Raw genomic sequence first — 20,377 nt, forward strand, 5'->3', positions numbered from 1 at the left:
AACACTTAAACAAGAGCTGTAAAGTGCTGATAACAGGGTTTCTAGTGACAGCCTCACCAGAGCCCTGGCAGGCCATACAGTAACAATTGCACCAGGCAGAATACACAGTGTATGCAGAATGTTGAAAACATATAAATCTGGGCACTTAGGTCTGACCTTCAGATTTGTGTTTGTAGACAATTTTTCTCCCTTGCCTCTGAACAATGGCCAACAAACACCTCAACGCCTTGAACTAATGAAAGCATCTTCATTTCTAATGCTAGAACCTGACATTTTTGTCTGCTGACTTTTGCAAGGCTGGGTGCCTGTATGACTGCTTTTAAATCAAAAAGAAGTGTGAGAAATTCCTTGAGAAAAGGAAAAAAAAAAAAAAAGGAAAAAAAGAAAAGAAAAAAGGCATTCTGGTCTGATTTTCTAAGTATCCGAAGATATTGTTACACAGCTGAAAAATCTATGTGGCAGGACCTACAGGCTAATTAAACAAATGTGACAATTTTACTGTGACAATTTGAAAACCCTCAAAAGTGCCACCCATCCACAGTATGCATTCTTCTCAAATGTATATTAAAACCCATGTACTGTATTAAGAAATTCAAAGGAACTTACATATTCAATAAAAACACAATTATAAGCACAATGTGAAATACACAGCTAAAATAGATTGGAAGTTAGTACGGTTTCTCTGAACATTTAATTCAGTGACATGCTTTCTTTAAAGAAATGTTAGAAACCCTCTATAGAAATGGATAATTCACAGTATGAAGTATAATTTTAAATATCTGATTGAGCCTTGCTTTTGCCCAATTATCACCAGTAATTCCAGCTGAGGGACATCAATGCACTTTGCTAGCAACCAATTTAACTTTTAACAAAGGCAGTGTGGGTGAGGCTCTATTTCACCATTTCATAGAAGGAGACACTGTGGAGCAAAGGGGCATCTCAAGGTTATTCAGGAAAATTAAAGGTAAGATGTTTTATCTGAGTGTATGTATTCAAGCACTTATTGAGAGGGTGTTCAAAGAGATGAGAAGATGAACCACATCTCATCCATAAGCCCCATGGAGGCCAGCAAGGCTGTGTATCACCCTATGACTCTGCCCAAGGAAAAGTCCACCTGCTTGTCCAGGGGGTCTCTCAGGAAGAAATAAATATTTTTTGCTCCATAATTCAGTTTGTATCTGTTTTCTTGCCTTAAGAAAAAGAGATTAGGAGTGACTGGTTAAATTTAGACTGCAGTACATTAAGAAACTGGCAACAAGGATTCCTGGTATCTGTTGTAACAGACTACCACTCATTTCCTCTGAGAGCAACAATGAGATTCAAAGTTGAAACTTCAAGTTTGCTCCAGGTGTCATCTTTGTCCTGTTTTCTTTCTTTCTCAGAGCACAAAGCAGTAAAGCATGAAAAGTTGCAACACGCGAGTGCAGATAAAGCAGCGAAACTCAGTGTGACTCAAGCATCTGGTCTCTTTTTGGTCCACTATTTTAATTTCTCTACTCCTTTCCTTACATATATATTTCTTTTAAACATCAACTATTTTTGTAAAGGCCGGCTCCAACTTCAGAAGAGAATTTCAAAGAGGTGGGCTCTTGTAACTCTTTCTGAAGATTTGTTGAGCTACATCTTCCAGCCCAGTGTTCCCTTGGACACCCCAAGTCTGCCTAGCCTTTTCCTAATCTTTTTCTCTTGACTAAAAACATATGGTCAACTTATCCTTCACAGACCCCATCAGCTTCCTCAGCAGCACTGACTTACGGGGAGGTTTCCTACCAGAAATTTAAATCTGCAACACTTGCCCTCAGGGCTGCAAAAACGGAGCCCTTCCCTTTTGTGAAAGAAAGAGACACAGATGATGTTACAGACATTTCAATCCAAGATTGTTTCTAAAGCATGCATTCATTTCAGAAAGCCTAACTCGATTTTAATATGTTTTCAATGTCTTCATTCTGTGCCTAAAGCAATTTGTTATGTAGAGTACACATTATTAATCTACTTAAATGAAAGGTAACATTGCTAGCAGTTTAAACACTCAGCGCCCATATTTAACCATGTTTCATTTTGACAGGACAAGATGAAATAACAGAAATGATTAATCTGAGACCAGAGAAATATTCTACTACCTCTATCTCAAAATAGGACTAGATTTTTTTTGTTTAATACTCTGGCAGTAAGCTGTGTAAGTGGAGTGTAGGAGCTTCAGATGACTTTTCTGCTTGGCTGCACTGCTCACTGTGCTGTAGCTGTTACCAGAAGTTTTGGAATCAGCAGCAGCACTCCAGGACAGATACACAACAGGCTCTGAAGTTCTTAATCATGTTTTTATACAACATAAACTCATGCAGCCCTCCAGGTCCCTAAGGAAGCTTGAGCCAAACACTGAATTGGTGTTGTAGCATTTAAAATTCTCCACTGAGTTCAGCACTTGGGCCCTTTTTCTGTTCATGGGAGCACACAAAAGGTCAAAGCTGATCTGACATCCCAGATTCCTTGGGTCTGTTTTCTCTACCTCTTTCACTCAAAGATAAGGAAGTTACTCTTAATTTACAAGGATGAGGAGGGATGAGAATTCAGGTCCCATGGGTCTCCAAATTGGGAGTAGGAATCTTAGTTTTACGACACTTTCCACTCAACTGCAAGACTCCATCAAATTGCTTTCTCACAATTTTTTAATCTCTTTCCCTTATTTCTGGAAGTACAAAACTTAAAAGAGATATTTGAAAAATACTTTTAAGTGCTGCAGAGTGCATCTGATCTTTCACAGAAGCTGGAAAACTTACTATCTTTTCCTCCAAGACAATGACTTCCCTTCAATTACTTCCTTGTTTGAACTGGCTTTAAAACAATTACTTAGTATTGTCTCGTAATATGTAATTATTTCTATAATAACAGAGTGCTGAATCAGAGTGAAGATGCTGAGGATGTAACATGTTGCAATACATAGTAGGTTGTTTCTGAGCTCATTATCAATAAGAAAGAAGAACTAGAAGTGGTTGTTTTTGTACAAAAGAGATGCTGAAGAGCTTGGAAAACAAGTTTCTCTCCCTCATTGGCAGTCATTCATTTATCATTTATCATGGGAGTACTGTCTTTCTCTTCAGGAGAAGTAATACGTGTCCAAACCCTTGTGATGTCAGCTCATTTTACAGTAATTTTAGTAGCAATGGTAAATCTGGCAATGACAGCAGAATTATATAACACTACTGAAATCAGCAATATTTCAATTTGGCAGTACAAAAATATATGTTAAAATATTATGGTAAAGGAGATAAGAAAACAGAATTGAATAGCGAGTTTGAAATAGGTGCATGGCAATCTCTCTCTCTTTTCCTGAATACCTTTTGTAATCTTTTTTATTGTTACAGTGCAGACAGGCTGCAATAGACCCACATAATGATCAGATTTTACATTCCAAAGTTCTTTGCTAAATAATTTATTTAATACCGCTATGAAAATAAAACCTTTATTTGATAAATGTGCCTGCAAGCTGGAATCAGACCTTGCTTGTCTGTCCTGACAAAGGTCTAATCTTTTGCTGCCTTACATCTTGAAGAGGCATTTATCCCTGTAACAGGCAGGTGCAAAACACCAGCTTTCGAATACAGGAAACTCTGCACACCCACACGCATTTGTCAGATCAGACAGTCAACCTTTCCTCCCCGTCACCTCCCCAACAGCAGGAGCCTGCTCAGCGCTCATGTGGCAGCACAAAGCAGGTTTATACTATATATCTACATCACCAGAGAACTCCTTTCATCTCTAACCTGTGCCACGCCAGCAGTGCAATGGTGGCCCACAAAACCGACTTTTGTGGGCTAAGCTAAACACTTGGCACTGACTCATGCCAGCTTCCCACTCAGCCTAAAGTTAGCTCTGAGCTTTTGAGGTGATGCACCCTCAAGTTGACAGAGACAGTTTTGAGGTGTCCATCTCGTGAGGTGCCACCACAATGTTGTCCCTGTAAGGGTGAAACAGCTAAAAACTTCACCAATGCTGTTCTGCTGCGATCAGCACCCAGGGGCCAAGGCCAGACTCTGTGTGAAGGGTCTGCTCGAGGCTGGGGAGACCTAAGGCTGACATATCGAACTCCCAAGGAGCCTTTTGCACTTCAAGCCTACAAGGACAAGGCTGTCCTCACATGACTCCAGCTATTGATCTCACCCTGCCTGTGTGGATACTGGACAGTGCACAAAATGCTGGGAAAAGGCTTCCTTTGACCTCCCTGGAATTGTTGCTGAATGCTTGTGGTGATACTGAGACCAGAATTGAGCTGATCACCTACCAAACCAGGAAGGAGCTGTTCTCAAAGAACTACTCAGCATTTCCATTTTATAGAACGAGACTACATCTAGAGAGTCATCAGAGCAAAGAACTGGTCTCTGCTTTTATGTACCTAAAGTGATGCAGAGGTAACTCCTTTTTATTTAATAACAACAGCAGTAACATAAGTGGAGCTGCTGCCAATTTATACCAGTGTGGGAGGAAGAAGAATTCAATGAACTCAAATGAGATCAGAGGTCAGTGGAATTACCCCTTGATTTATTTTGATGAGAGAGCAGGAAGTGGTTCTGCCTCCATTGAGAAAATGCTGATAAAAAGCTGAAAATGCAATGGCTTAGAAATTGCTAAGAAATTAATTGTTTTTATCCATCCAAATCTCTGTGTACATAAGCAAAGTCTAAAGGAAAAAAAAAATCTCAAAGCAGGTTATTACCCGTTCCTTGCACGCTTTCAAAGGCTGCACACCAGAGAAGGGACAAAGGCCACAGATCCACATTTACACGTGGGTTAACTTTTCAATCCATTTTTTCATTTCAACAGAAATAATAAATCACCTTATCCTGGAGAAAGAAGCAGCTTGACACAAAACATACGGTGCTGGGCTATTTTTATAGCACACCTAAGACGTATAGGGATTCATTTATTTACTCAGCTATTTAAAAGTGGCTACTCTTACTCATTCTCTGGACAGCTAAATGCCAGGTTGCTAAGTTACTGTTACTTGACATCATCTCCTCCCCAACGTGTTCCCACATTTGACAGGTTCACATGATTTACTAGGCCAGTCAGCTCGTTATTCACTTGTCCAATGACGTCTGGATAATCATTTTAAATTCACATCATGTCCTCCCCAGCAAGCCCCCAGACTCCACATGAAAATATTTAAACTGCCCGTCAGCTACTAAGTGCATTTGTAACCACGCTGGACAGCATACCTGTATTTTTCAAATTACAATTATTGTAATTAGGTTTAGCATCATTCTTCACTGTTGGTTTGCAGTTTAGAAGAGAAAACAATTACTGAGGGGCAAATAATGGGCTATATCTGTTACAGTCTAATTTTGCCATGTGAACAGCTCACTTCAGCTATGGCTGAGACATATTAAATCTGTTAGTGCTTTCAATTGGTGTGAGGAAGGTAATACGACACATAATTTGTCCAGTCAAGGGCATTGTCACCTGCTGATCAATTTACATATTCTCCAATGTCATTAGTCATCAGAAGACAACCATAAAAATTACAGACTTTGCTCATTTAACTCCAGTCATTTTTATACTTATTACAATCTGAATTATATTTAGGATTTGTTTTGCTTCCAGACTAGAAAGCCTTTAATTAATATCGCAGCTGTCCACATAACATCAGAAATCCATTTAGTTACTTGATGCCTTACCAGAGTGAATATGCACCTACAAGAATTCTTTTGTTCCTCTAAGCAGGGACAGATTTCCAGACAGAAGTGCCTGCCCAGATGGTTAGAACACAGACAGGAAAGCTGTGTGTGTACAGACCAGAGCCTCACTTCTGCAGGATTACATCTAATCGATTGCCTAAACACCCAGCCCAAAGTTTCAATTTACACTATGAGTCCTCCAGAAGATTTAGTTAAATAAAATTTCCTTTCTTTCCAGTGAGATGTTGTATGTATGCTTATCAACTCTTCACCCAGAGGTAAACCAATGCTAAGGAAGGTCCCTTCTGTGCTCTCTACAGGCAGGAAAAGGATCTCTGCTCGTTCACCCTCAGTGTCACCTACACACCCCCCTATGCCTGGGCCAGCACATGGTTCACATCACATGCAGTGACAGCCAGGCATGCTGATGTAAAGCACTGGTACAAGTGGCACAAGTAACAGCTTTGGAGACTGGTTTTAAATGTCAGTTCTCCCACCCCATCTGCACTTTGTATCACAACATTTCAGTGAACTCATTTTTCAATGGCTGCACATAGCAAGTGACAACTTAATTTAAATCCATATTAATAAAATGTGAATTACACACACATACTTCTAATTGCCTGTCTTCCATGTTATCCACACTTAAAACCGTTACATTGGTTTTAAAAAAAAAACAAACACATTTTGGAACAGAAAAAAAAGGGTACTGACCACCAGTGTATTTGCCTTCGTCTTTCAATTTGGTATTAGCAACCTGTATTAAATGTAAATCTGTACTACCATCAAGTTTGGCCATAGTTGTACAAGAGATGATGCTCATTATTATTATTATTTTATTATTGTTGTTTTCATGACCTTCTCCACCATCCTGGTTAGAAAAGTAAAATCAGCAGGAGAATGGTCTGCCATTAACCTTTGGTTGTAGTACTGGGAGCAGTCCTTAAAGCATTTACACAGGATGACATAAGTAGCTAAGTGTTTCAGGAAATCTAAAGGACTGTGAAATTTTGTCTCTGAAGACTCAGGGGTCTGAGCGGAGTCAAGACCTTTCCCCTCACTCGGTTGAAAATTTATGAATATAAACTCAATTAAACCTTTTTTTTTTTCAAGATTAAAAAAAAAAAAAGGAAGACAGATTAGGAATTGCAAACCTCTACAATTACAAAAACCATTAATCAAGTTCAGTTTGAAAAAAGAGCTGTGTAAAATCAGAGCTCATAGATCTTAGCGTGAGTACCTCTTCCTTGTAAGGTCTAGCAAAAAAACCTTTCAAGGGTAGTTGTGTCTTTCTGAGGGGTGGAACTAACTCACCTAATTCCTCAGCTTAAAAAAAACCAAAACACCACAAAACAAAAAACAAAACCAAAAAACCTCCAACAAACAGGGAAAAAAACACCCCAACTTCAAGGCATGCAGTGCTCCAAGTGAGAGCACCTCTGGCCCTTTAGGGTGCACGGCTCAGCAGTGGGTACAGCCCAGAGCAGATGCTGCCAGAGGTTTGGTTGGTCAAAATTCACAGTTACAGCCCAGCTCTCCACCTTCAGGACCTGACTGTCTTGGAATCCTTTGCCTTTATCTCTGCAACATCCCTGAGAGCAATGTTAATAACCTTTTTTTTTTTTCACCTACGGAAGCTGTCATCAGGCAGCTGAGTCCCACACTCCCCAAAGTTCTTCAGAGCCTATGTATATGGCTCCAGAAGGCCAAAAAGTACCTGTCAGGGCTGGGAGCTTAATCCAATGCTCCAATCTCTGCTGAAACCAAGGCTCATTCTTTCACCTGGAGCAGATAGCCTGAATCTCCTGACACAGGGCTTCCATGGGAAGCCTGAAGACTGGATTTTGACCCATTCTCAGTCAGGTGGGGCTGGGTTTGCCAGGTCTTTGCTGGGCATCTAGCAGCCAGCAGTTAAGAAAGATCTGCTGGTTTGTACCTCTTTTTCAGGTGCCCATGGAACCCCTGTCGAATCCCTGCTCTGTCCACCCCAAGAGCCCACCCCGAGTTTAATGGCCCAGGAGTGGCAGGAGTGGCGATTCTGCATTTCATTCCCATCCTCTGAAGGCAACAGCAAGTCCTGCTCCACTCTTGGCAGGTTTCAGAAGGAAACCCAGGACATTCTGCTTGTTTCTTGACTCAAATTACAGTCATGGGGGAGGAAATAGAATCAGCTCCTCTTGATTAGAAAAAAAGACATTTCTGCTTCCTGTGATTTATATGCACTGTTCCCCATTAAAACTGTCACCTGGATGACTGATCCCTGAAATTCACCACATCACATTTTCTTTTGATGCTGTTTACTGAAAACAACTGCTTTCCCCAGCCAACAAGTCATTCATTCCAAATCTAGTAATGAACCTAATTGAAATATATAAACAAGGGAAGAAGACATTTAAAATATATCCAGTATTTCACACAGCCTTTCAGCATTGCCTTTGCATCTTCTCCCTTAGTGTTCTTCAGGTAATAAACCCCTGCCCACTTTGAAGGTTGAAAGTAAATGTTTATTTATTTCCTTGCATTCTCTGCTCCTGGGTGCACGTGCAGATACTCCTGAGTTACTGAGGGTCTGCACATGAATGCTTTCCTGCTGCTTCAACACACTTCTGCAGCAACACTGCCAACCCATCAGGACATCTCTGGTAGCCCAAGACAATGTGTGGACACAAACCAGGAGCAAGTTTCCCAAACTATTTAACTCTTACAATGGATTACAATGGATACTGGGAAGCTTATTTTATTTTATAAGCAAGAGTTAAGTCCATGTCTTTGCAAGCAAGTTGGCATGATTTTCACACACAATTTCAGGTCTGGATTAGACTGCAGCACTAGCTCCTAGTAATAAGGACATGGTAGCAGAAATTCCCACTGAAATTTTATCCCTTCTACACCAAAAGCCAGCAGGGTGCCTGGCAATTCCAAGGAGGTAGCTCTGACACGTGGGAAATTCAACCCACGAGGAAAAAAACCCAAACCCCAAAGAGGCACTGGTGGTTGCAGAACTGCCCCCAGGCAAATCTCATTTCCAAGATAGAAACCCAAAGTTGGGTGTCTGAGGAAAAGCCCATCCTACATTTAAAGTACGACTTGTTGTGCACACTCCCCTTTCTCTTGTTACACAGTCTTGTTGCAATTAAGCCATGCTTAGCTTGGAGTTGTAATTTTCTGTATTCAACCACTGACCAGAGTTCCCAGAATAAATGTCTGTAAGTTTTTAACAAAACAATGAACAATGAGCAACTGTAGTCTGGGGGGAGGAGGAAGACTGCAGGTCAGTTTGAGAGCAGGAGATTGAAGGCACCTACACATCAGGGTGGATGTCCTGGATAGAGTCACAGAGACTGAGAGGTTAACAAAGAACACCTGACAAAAATCCTGACTGAGACAAGCTGACAGATGCAGAATATTAGGTGGACTGAGCTTAGTCACTAAGTAGCACTCTGGGCCTACCACTTGGCTGTGTCTCTTTAATACAGACTCACCGATATGTTATTATTTACCTACAGTAATAAAGACAGCCCTACAAACCCTCTCCTTGAAAGATGAAATAACAGCACTAAAATTTCTACAGAAGATAAAAATGCAAAGGGTATTACTCACCCGCAGTATTTCTTCCACACAACTGGAGTCATTGGGAAGGGTAACCTAAGTTTAAAGAAAAAAAAAAAGAAACGTTTAGTCAGGTGCTGGATGCAAAGTTCAGTGACTACAGCCACACAGGTGAACAGCTAACAGGCAGCTGCCTCTGTTTGAAGACTGCTGTATCCACGCTTGCCTACCAATTTTTCCAGTTCAGATCAACATAAATCATCAGCAGGACCCATTTTGTCAAAAGTTGTTTTTCTCTTGCACACTGCTTTGTGCTACTAACGGCACTTTTGAAGCAATAAAGCACTCTGATTTCCTCACAGTTGAGAACTGGCACCAGAATTGTCTGAAACTTCTGTAATTGAAGAAGATCCCACTGTTACTCCTATCGGAAGCCTTCAGAGAGAAGGAGAGGTTTGGTTTAACTTGCCACATGCTGCAGTGAAGGACAGAGGTGATAACAGTTAGGAGAAAGCTGTTATCATCAACTATCTTATCCTACAGCTTAATAGGCTAACAGTCCAGACAGCTCTTAAAACTTAAACATATACTGTAGGAAAATACTGGTTGGTCTATAAGGGTGGTTGCTGATTTTGTTGTCCCTCACTTCATCAGCCTGTTGCAGGTTAACATCCTCTGAAGCCTGCACAGCACACAGGAATCCACCTCGAGAGGCTTGACAGCTATTCCTTCTCCCCTTAAAAAGGTGCAATATATCTATGTACACAGCCATACCCACGCACACATGTGGTGGTGCTACTAATATATTCCAACTGAAAACACTTGTTAAATGATATTTACAGCATTTGCCACAATCCCTCATTCCAAGGGCATGAAAGAGCACAAAACCTTTAAATACTGTGAACAAATACAGAAACAACAGGTAGGCATGCCCTGTATGTACAACCATTCTGTAGCACTTGCAGATAGCTATGATGGGCTCTTGTCATGGGGGTAAAGCAGAAGAGGAGGAGACAATATTCAGGAAGATACCAAAACATAGCTAAGCCCTTTGTGCCATAAATATTCAGTGAGACTTTTCTGCCTGAAGCTTCTACCTTATTAACTGGTTTGAAGAAAGATACTCATGACTAAATTTAATCCCTGCCATCCTAATCTGCTGTAGAGCTTGACCAAAAGCACTGGCCATGGCCTTCCACCTATATTTCAGCCGGCACTAAGCTTCAAGAATAAATCCACGTAGTTGCAGAAGTCAAAGACCACAAAGACCTATTAGATCACCAAGTTCGTGCTCTGCTAATGTAGCACATTTTCCCTATATTTTCCAGTACTATGGTTAATCTGACCCAAATAACTGTGGGGAAATGAGTCTCCCATCCCTTCCATTAATAAATTATGTAATAGTGTTGTAAGCTATTTGGTACTCTATGATCATAATGGCTAAAATTTTGCTTTACTGTCACCTCAGCCTTTCTGTAGAGCTCCTCCCACTGGTCTAAAGTAATTCATTACTTCCCTTCCCATTTGCACAGACATGCAGAATAATACTTCATTTTTCTCAAATCCTGTATGTTCAACTTTTACCTTCTTTCCTGATAAACAACATTTTCCTCCCCTCTGGCTTATTTCATCACAGTTCTCTGAATTCCCAACAGTTCATCAGTATCTTGGTAAAGAATTACCCAAGTGAATAAGACTACACTGCAAGGGTATTACTGATTTTTATCCACTACAGATTACAAATTTCCATAATATCACTTTAAACAACCGAGAAAAGAGCCTTACCTTTTGTCCCCAGTTTCTACTCAGCTCAAATCCCATACCAAACCTAGGCTGGGAAGCGCCAGTGGATGGTCAGCATGAACTGCAACAGCACGCAGTCCACCTTCACACCGCATGACTTGGGCTTCTTTGGATTCCCTTCATCTCCCTACTTTTCACTTAAATCACTGCTTTCCCTCTCAATACCTGTAAATTCTTTGCTAATCTGTGTTCTCCATTCCTCACACCAGTTGTCCATTCCATGAGGAATATAGTTAATCAAAAGGTTAGCAAGCAGGGGTACTGCCGCAACGTGCAGTGGGACACTGGGAGTACTTGTGTCTCTAATACACGCCTCACTTTTTTCATTGAAAAATAAGTGTGTTGGAATATGACAAAACAAAACAAATACTCCCCCAATAAGCTTACAGTGTACACAACAACCACAAAATTTCTCACAGCAGTAACAGGAGCAGCCCCAAACCCAGCTGAGTGAGTCAGACTGGGAAGAGTGAGAGCAGCAGAGGTACAGAAGCTCTCTCCTTATTTAGCACCCCTCCCTGCCATTACACATGCCAGCTCTAATGGTTAGCCAAGGTACCATGTGTATTCCTTTGTTCAGAAGAATGATGACTAGTGTACTTGGATATTAATACAGGGCAGAACATGTTCTTACTTGTCTCACAGCCCTCTGACAATTCACAGCCCTGTTTAAGTTTACATTACTTTACAACTAATGATAATAATAACAATAAACATACCATTTTACTTCAATAAAGCCCACTATTTATTATGCAATCACAACCAGCTTCTGCTGGCAGCACTTGCTAATAACTTTAAATGCTCATGCATCAATTTAATTGTGTTAATGGCAAAGAAGATTTTAATGGCTTGACAGAACTTTTGTTCCCTTTGGCATTGCTTTGTTTTGAATCACTGGTATTAAAGTAATGCAAGATGTCAAAGTGCTGTGATTGTCATATAGGGAGATCCAAGTAGGAGCTAGCACAAAGAGGAAAACATTTAGATTGATGCAAACATTAAAAGAATAATTATTACAACATGGCTATCAGAAAGAAGATCAATGTAAGAGCCTTTCAGTACATTACTATTAATGGATTTCTAAAGAAATGAGACCATTTTTCTAAATTCATGCTGCAGTTGCACATTCTAAGAGACTTGAAAGGCACAGATCTATTAGAAACTCAGCCTATCTCAGAAAATAAATAAAAAAAAAAGATGAAACAACCTCTCAACCTTTCAAAGTGTGAATCAAAAATTGCAAGTTTAATTGTCCATAAACGCTTGCATTCAGCTAACAAGTGTGAGCAGGCCCACATGGCACACTGTGGCATCCAAGCATAGATTCATCAGGACAGAACAAAATAGAGCAGATACAATATTCATCACCAGGTGCTGGCACTATAACAAACTGTTATTAGAATTGCCACGTTCCTCCTGTAGCTTAGTCAAGATTCATCCCATAGTACTACTTTCCCAACCTAATGAAAAGCAAGCATTTCAGGACCCATTATGTGATTCTACACCCCCCCCTCCACACACCTCCACTCTCCTCTTCAGCTTTCATCAGTAATCAGAGTCTGAAAAGGAGGGGATAGCTTGCCCTTGTGCACGCTTTTGGTGCTTTTCTTCCTTTGGGAGCAGCATGGTCTAACTCAGCTGGAAGGACAGATTCCAGGAATTTGGCTTCCTCAAGACCAAGTGGTGGCAATTCACATCATGAGCTCTTCTCTTGGCTGGCAGTGCATTCACAAACCCCAGACTGAAAACCAGTGAATGCTACATAAGCTGCAGACAGACGTACTGAGGTAATAAAACTTCAATCAAAGCAAGAAGATTTCACAACAGCTACATGCTACACTGAACTCATCTTCCAATTTCCTTTTAATCTGGCAAAACTCTTTTGCATCAAAACACTTCATGTTTACTTTTAAATATTGTTTGCTAAAAATGAAAAAAAGGAAAGGTCACATGGTCACAATATTCCACCTAATACAAGCCAGTATTCTAAGGCTCTCTTCGCTTTTTGGTCTCATAGGAGAGAGAAAAGAGCTTAAACGATGTGGAACCAAAGGTCTAATGCATGCCTTGGGTGTCTCAGTTCTGAACTTTAAAGGGAGGGAAGCAGGGCAGAAATCTAAGAGGGAGGGAAAAGCAGCCTTTAATGTTATGCAGATCAAATGACATCAGGTAAATGGCTACAATATCTGATGAGTCATGTCAATCTAACCTTCCATTTATTCATTCAACAGCTCCTTGACCACTCTTACCTCCTGGACAATTTATAACCTGCATGAGACCAGATTTTGTTTTTGTGGCACTGAAAAATCATATAAAGACTCCTTTTCCTGTAATTTACATCTGACAGCAAACGTTTCTCAGAAACGTCAGAAACACAATCTTCCGACAGGCTTGTCAGAATAGTTCTGAAAATTCAAATGTGGTGCCATAAAGCAGAAATACACAGTGAATAATGTCCTTGCCAGAACTGACCGACTACATTTTCATCTGGATAAACTGTTCATGAACAGTCCCCCTGGTTTTATTGATGCACGATTGGCATTCAACAAGTAATCTCTTCTTCCTATCTTTGTTTTATTGAGAAGGTGAGCGTAGCATGTAAAAGGAATGTAGGAAACCACTCTCATTTCTTGCATATGAGCACCTATGTGCTTATACAGCAAGAGCTCAGCTTTCCTTGTCATCTCCTTCATCAAGGAATCCATTTTGACTCTGGGGAGATGAAGCTCATACTACTGTTTACTCCTTCGAACACAAATTGATTTTTCACTTGCCAGCATGAAAAGATCCTGTGCATGAGCCTTGATTGATCACTTCCAGTGTGTGCACCACACAGTGATAAGAGGAAAACACTTGGGCAACCAGAAACGGCGAAACGAGGACAGTCAGCAGCAGCCTTGTCCTCCGAATGCCTTCAGCTCCTGCCAGGCTTCCCATTAACAGGGGGTGCTTGGTTCTTCTGGTTAAAAAGTGGGAAATGGATCGAGCAGTTCTAAGAATAGCAGAGTTTCCAGGTACAAGACATTGGATTTGATGACCTTTGAAACATCTTTCCAACCTACATGAACCTGTGATTCAATTTTTGTGACACACTCGTTGCAGGTCTAAGAACAGCCAACACTGCACCTGTATTGAACAGAGGATTCACCCATGTCCTTCCAGTGCCAGCTTTCCTCCATCAGTATTTCCTTGCATGCTCAGGCTTTGTTTCCCCTCTTCCCAACATCCTCCTCAGCTGCTACCTGACTACCCATCTGTCCTCCTGAGAAAGACTGACCCGCCTTTACTGCAAGTAACGTTCTCACCTCTGGCTCAGAGCCCACTCTTCAAACCTCCTTGGGTTGTTTCACAGTTCGTGCTTCTCTCTGTTTCCTCTCACAATATTTTGTTCAGAAAGGGTCACTCCTGTTAGAGACACCTGAAAAAGGTGCCAACTAATCCCACTAGATGGGAAGACCCTGACTGTTCCTTAGTAACTTTAGTGCAAACCCACAAGAATGGGAAGAGCAAAAGAGTAAGGAATGGATATTGGAACCTGATGTTACACTTCTTCTGGTGTATTTATGGAGATACCACCAACATATATTAGGGCTATATTACTGTGTTTTGAGGAAACTGAATGAAGTCAAAACATGGTGGTATTAAAAAAAAACCCAAAAAAACAAAACCCCAAAAACCCCAAAATTGCTCCTTGGTATTCAGAAACATATACGTGTTTTTCAAGGAGTTATTCATTCTCAAGGGAGCCATCTGTGCGTCCCAAATAATGTATATCCACTGTTTTCTTTTAGCACCTCCACCATCCTGGAACCAAAATACCATGAGAAGACTGCATTTCCCATTATTTTTACCCCAAAAATATCTCCTGGGGCTTATTAAAAAGTCTGTCAAAATATATACCTTTTACATTTATAAAAATTTGGGTGAGAAAGAAAAACTATTGCCTAAAACAAAGTACAGAGAGCTGCTCCTCTGTTCCCCCTTAAAACAAATACTGCAGAAGCAGTTATGTAAAATATGCATTTACTGGAGACTCTGAACACACAAGAAAGTTTTAAGGAGCAAGTTAATTCATTTGTTAAGCTAAGACAGCCTGGCCTGCAGTCAGAGCTGCTCTTCAAGTGCTGGATGGAGAAGTTTATGCCTTTCCCTTTGAGTAAAGCACATTAGCTATGAAAAACAGCTTACTGGTGTGGTCCAAAACGTGACTGAATCAAACTCTCACTGATTTTAGTGAACTGCCCAAAAATTCAGAAGCCAAAGCTCCCCTTTACTCTCATACAAAAGCCAGTGACTCTAATATGCTCCTCTCCAGTCACCCAAGAGCCAGACAAACCAGTGCAGTCACACCAGGTGGGGTGAACACCCCACAGACTGGAAGGAATTGCATTTTGATCTCCCTACAAAGAACTCAGTTTACAACAACCTCCCAGTCCAGGCAAGCCAAACTGTAATGACAACATTTTTTCACTGCCATTTAGTTCTGCTACAGCAACTTTTAAACCAGACTGACCTGGATGTGACAATTGTATTTTTCTTCTTCTTCCCAGTGTGTACTGTATTTAGCACATTTTTTTCTTTTCCATTTCTTTGATGTTTTCTTTTAACAATACCATTTCAATGTTGATCAGCATGAAATAGTCTCCACGAAAGCACAATATGCTGATGTTCAATTTATACTCAATGGCTCACCATTATTTTCATGCAGTAAATTGCCAAACTCTATTAGAGAGAGAAGTCTGATAAAGTGATCTCTCACTTCAAGGTCTCCTGGGAGTTTTTTAATGTAGGTAAGGCTGCACATTCTACTTATGGAATATTCTGAATAAAATATTTCAGAAAGTCACCATAATGATAAAACCAGAGTAACTGATAATGTCAGTATTAAGCCAGGCCCCATCAAAAGTGGTTTTTGTAGTACTTTTGTGATCAAAACACTGGCTCGCATAAAGGCTGTTGCAACCATTTAATGCTGACACAGAGCAAGGAAATTTGGAATGTCAAACTTTCTTTCTTCCCTCCTTCCTCTCTGTTCCTTCTCCTCCAATGCCTGCAAGTACTTATTTGCTTACATAAAATAAGTACATTTTCTTATGTGCCTTGGCATTTTCACCTTATTCTGGAAGAGGTTACCTTACACATTTCCATTAAAGTGATGATAAAAGGCACCCTGACCTAAAATGCCACCGTGCACTTGTCCACTGGAAACATCAAAGCCTGACTAACAGACTATGCAACTCTCTGGTGTGGTGAGATATATGATGTGGCAGAAATAATGATCAAGTGTCTGTTTCTTGTCTTCCTTTTGCCAGTGTGAATGAAATCTAACTTCTCCAAAGACAGCGAAGCAATGTAGAAGGTGCATGAATGAAGAGAGCTTGGCTTCCAAGTCTATTTGCCCTCAGTTAGGGGGATGTAAATTAGACACCATATTTATTCTCAGTGTAACCCACAGAGGAGAACCTCTTGGAAATGATGCAAAACCCCTTTACTATACAGACATAGCCACCTAAATGTGATACAACTTGGAACTGGAACTCCATTACATCTATTTCACATTGGTGGAACGTGGTGTCTGTTCCCAGTATTTTACCAGCACGAGAGCAGCATTAGGCAGGAGCTGTATAAATTCCTGCTAAAATAGCAGCAAAGTCACCAGGTCAGACTGTGGCCTTTGTGACACAACTAAAACTCCACTGATGTCAGTGAAGTTGCATCAGTGTAACCTGAAGCATTATTTGAACCCATGAATTCACACTGTAACATTTCTTCAGAGGTTTTAAAGATGAACCTTTTTAAATATATATTTACATCTGACAGTACCTTTACTGTGGCTACAAAGATACAGTGGGTGGCTGTGTTGGTTACCTGTTCCACTTCCTTTTTTTTTTTAAATAAAGCAGGTATGAGTGTTGTCACAGAAAAATGTACTCCTGGGTTTAATTTGTACAGCAGTTTGCACAGCTGCAAGGCCAATGCTGGGTCCAAATTAATTTCTCAGAGCTTGTTTGCAAATTAGTTGTTTTCATACATCCTTCCATCACAGTCACAACTTGTAGATTGTCCCCTCAAACTATCTTCAGAACAGAGGGTCAAAATTCAAAGGGCAAGGACATGTTCCTGCTCCAGGGGAAACAAAACAAATGTATTTTGAAATGTCTTAAGGTTTAAATACCAACACTATCTGTTAGCGTAAGTAGTCTACACAAATAAATATTTAACATAAACTTCAATCAAATAAGTGAAATTCCTATATGAAATAAAAGCTATTTTTCTTTTACTATTACTAACAAAATAATACAATCAATGATTATGTCGTTATTGTGACTGCATCCAAATTCAGACTACATTAAGAGCCAGATCTTATGCTCATTAAATAGTAAAATACACACACATTCCAATTACCCCTGAATGTCATGGTTATCATACAAAAGGGGAGCTAAAAGACCACTTTTTGGACAGTACAGAACATAGAACAAAGAAAATCTGATTTTGAATGGGATCTTTATGGCCTCTTTTTTAGTTACATTTCTAATTAAAATGCTTTGATCTATTAATGCCAAGGGACGCTGCTAAATGTATTCAATGCAGAAGTCACATACTTTTCCTGAGCTCCCAAAATCTCTTAGATCTGTGTGCACTTATGCTGTGTGCAGTTAAACCGCTCACTAAAATGAAAAGATATCTAAGAATAACTCACTTCCATTAGATTTATAAATCACATTAATTAATTCTACATCTCCAGTGGTGTAGAGACCAAACTCTAATGCGAGATCTAATTAAAGAAAAGGGAAAAAAAAAATTGGAATTGAAACACAGAAGTAACTGTTTAGCCTCAAATTAATGAGGCGCTATGCTAAGCAAGAATGTCCATAAATCCCTAATGAGGATTTTAAACACATTAAAACTTCCTAATACAAAGTGTTTGCCTTCCTTTTATCCAATAACAAATAAGCCAATAATTTTCTGCCTCTAAATGACACTATTAACTGTCATGGCATGTTTTATTTGACAAACCCTCCATTCAAATACAGTAAAACCAATTAATTTGCCTGCTGTGAAATGTGTTTCTTGATAGCTTTTATGTGATTTTTCTTCTCAAAGAAATGTAAATAGGAAGTCAATGTAGGTGCCTGATTTTGCTTAAAAATACGCTGCAATAACTATAGATTTTCTAGTCAGTTTGCATTTCAAATGAATTGAAAGATAACCTCCATTTTCAGGTCATCAATCACATAATGGTCTCCTGATAAGTAAACAGTTACAGAGTAATAGTTTTATTACTGGGGAAATGGTCCCATATTTGAGCCGTGATAGTTGCAAAATTACTACTTTGTTCCGTTATAAATAAGGGTTTGCACTCAGGGGGTTTGGCCTCTGCCATGCCCGGCACCCACGGCGGCAGCACCAGCACCGGCCCTGTGGGACCACGCCACAATTAAACCCCGTGTCTTTGAAGGGTGAGGAGGGTGATGTATTACTCTTTTTTTTTTTTGGTCAGAAAAAAAAAATCTATAGAACAAATAAAAGATAATTCTGTGGTTTCAATGGTCCCCTGGGCTCTCACTTAGCAGATCTCAGCAGAGCAAAGCAAGATCGCGTTACGACTGCCCCACGTTGAGCCGCGTCCGAACCCCCGAAGCTCTTCGGGGGTTTTGTAACTGGCAAGATCAGCCTACTAAAAGGTACGTGTAACACTTCAGAAACGGACTTCTGTCAGCCTGTGCCCACCACGTGAACTGAACCACACCACAGACTGAAGGCAAAGCAGAGGGTAATGCATGGCATGCCACGCTTTATGGGGCCTAACTGAATGCCAATTAATCTTTACAACATATGTACAGTTCCATCAGCTCCAGCACTGCATCACAATCACATGGAGACTGTGGTTCCTTTGCCTCAAGATGGAAACAAAACTTGAAAAAAAACCCCACTTCACCCCACACACACACACACAGAGAAGGAACAGGGAATTAAATAAAACAAAGATGCCACCAGCGCTGAACAGGACACAGGCGCTCATTTATTTAATCATCTGTAATGGATTACCAACCAGAACCGGGTAATTTATGTAGCATACCATGACAGCTGATTTTCAATTTGCATTCTCCTGTGCCTGTGTTTCTTATTGAAAATAAGCAAGGAAGATGTGCCACTTCACTTGGTGGAGCAATGCCAAGGCTGCCTGACACGTGAGGAGGGCTGGGGACAAGCGAGGCTGGGACAGATCAAAGGCAGTAAAGGCTGTTAACAGCAGTCCTGTTAGCCACCATCCCCATCACTGAAATGCATGGCCCCAAGCCCTTTTCCCCAACAGAAATTCCTGTTACTGTTGCCACAAATTCTTGCATAGTGACCTTTCTGCAGGGATGTCTGGAGACACAATTTATATTTATATATTAGCATATAAAATTATATAAGTATGTATTCAAATAAGAGAAAAATGCATTCTGCAAATATCTGTATTTTGCTCCTTAACCACAATTCTATTTAATAAGCTTAGGAAGTGAATTGCAGCAGCTTCAAAAAGTAAATTGAAGAGACCTCTTTGCCCTGCCTGAACAGTGAGAAAAATATCATAATTCCATATACTCACAGCTAATAAAAAATTCCAAATTAAACTTTAAAAATATTTAAGTGAGCTATGCTTGACACAGCCAAATATCAGGAAATCAATTTCAAGTTGACTGAAATCAAGCTTTTGAGCTGAAGATACTGCATATTGTAACCTGTGTTTTGCTCACTTTGCAATCCAGTGTTCCTGGAGTGTGAGTTAAGCTCCACCTCTCCCGAATGCAGCTGTCAGCATCTAATTTTGAAAATAAAATGTAAATAAAAATATTTATATTTTTTCAAAGGATCTGATATGATATCCCACATCAACAACTTTTATATCTACTTCTTAATCGAGACATTGAATTGGGCTAAGACCACCTGACATTATTTCACTTCTGACCTTTTCAACTGTCAAAGCAGACAGATTTTTATCCTACAAGATTCGAGCCAAAGCCTCAAAGGTGCAGTGCCAGAGCATTAATCCATTTCACTAGACAGTCATTGAAATTATAATTGAAAGTTCAACTTACTTTAGCATTTTATGCTGAAATACTTCTGGCAGCCCAGGGCAGAAAGTCGAAATCTGGTTTCCAATGGAGACCATTTCCAATGGTTTCTAAATGTTGGCAGCGGAATTCCTTATTGTCAAAGAGATCAGCAGATGCCGGCTTCCATTAATTTACTTCCTGTGACTGCTGCTCACTTCAGGAAGCCTTTCTTTACCTTAGGATGCTGACCTGCTGCCGCATCCCATCAGAAATGGGCACTGATTTATTAGGAGACTGGGGATGAGGGAA

The 20,377-nt window shown here is 40.2% G+C and overlaps 1 protein-coding gene across 5 annotated transcripts in view; it reads right to left on the bottom strand.

Annotated features, from left to right (window-relative positions):
* AFF2 (ALF transcription elongation factor 2) overlaps window positions 1-20,377 on the bottom strand; it is a 327,568-nt gene that overhangs the window by 141,131 nt on the left and 166,060 nt on the right. For all 5 annotated transcript variants that reach the window (XM_050310260.1, XM_050310264.1, XM_050310262.1 and 2 more), the window contains exon 4: window positions 9,273-9,317. In XM_050310260.1, coding sequence (XP_050166217.1) covers window positions 9,273-9,317 — 45 coding nt within the window. The remainder of the gene's footprint in view (window positions 1-9,272; window positions 9,318-20,377) is intronic.

This window comes from Myiozetetes cayanensis, unplaced genomic scaffold, assembly GCF_022539395.1.
Source record: "Myiozetetes cayanensis isolate MyiCay16 unplaced genomic scaffold, myiCay2020 scf15, whole genome shotgun sequence".
NCBI lineage: Eukaryota > Metazoa > Chordata > Aves > Passeriformes > Tyrannidae > Myiozetetes > Myiozetetes cayanensis.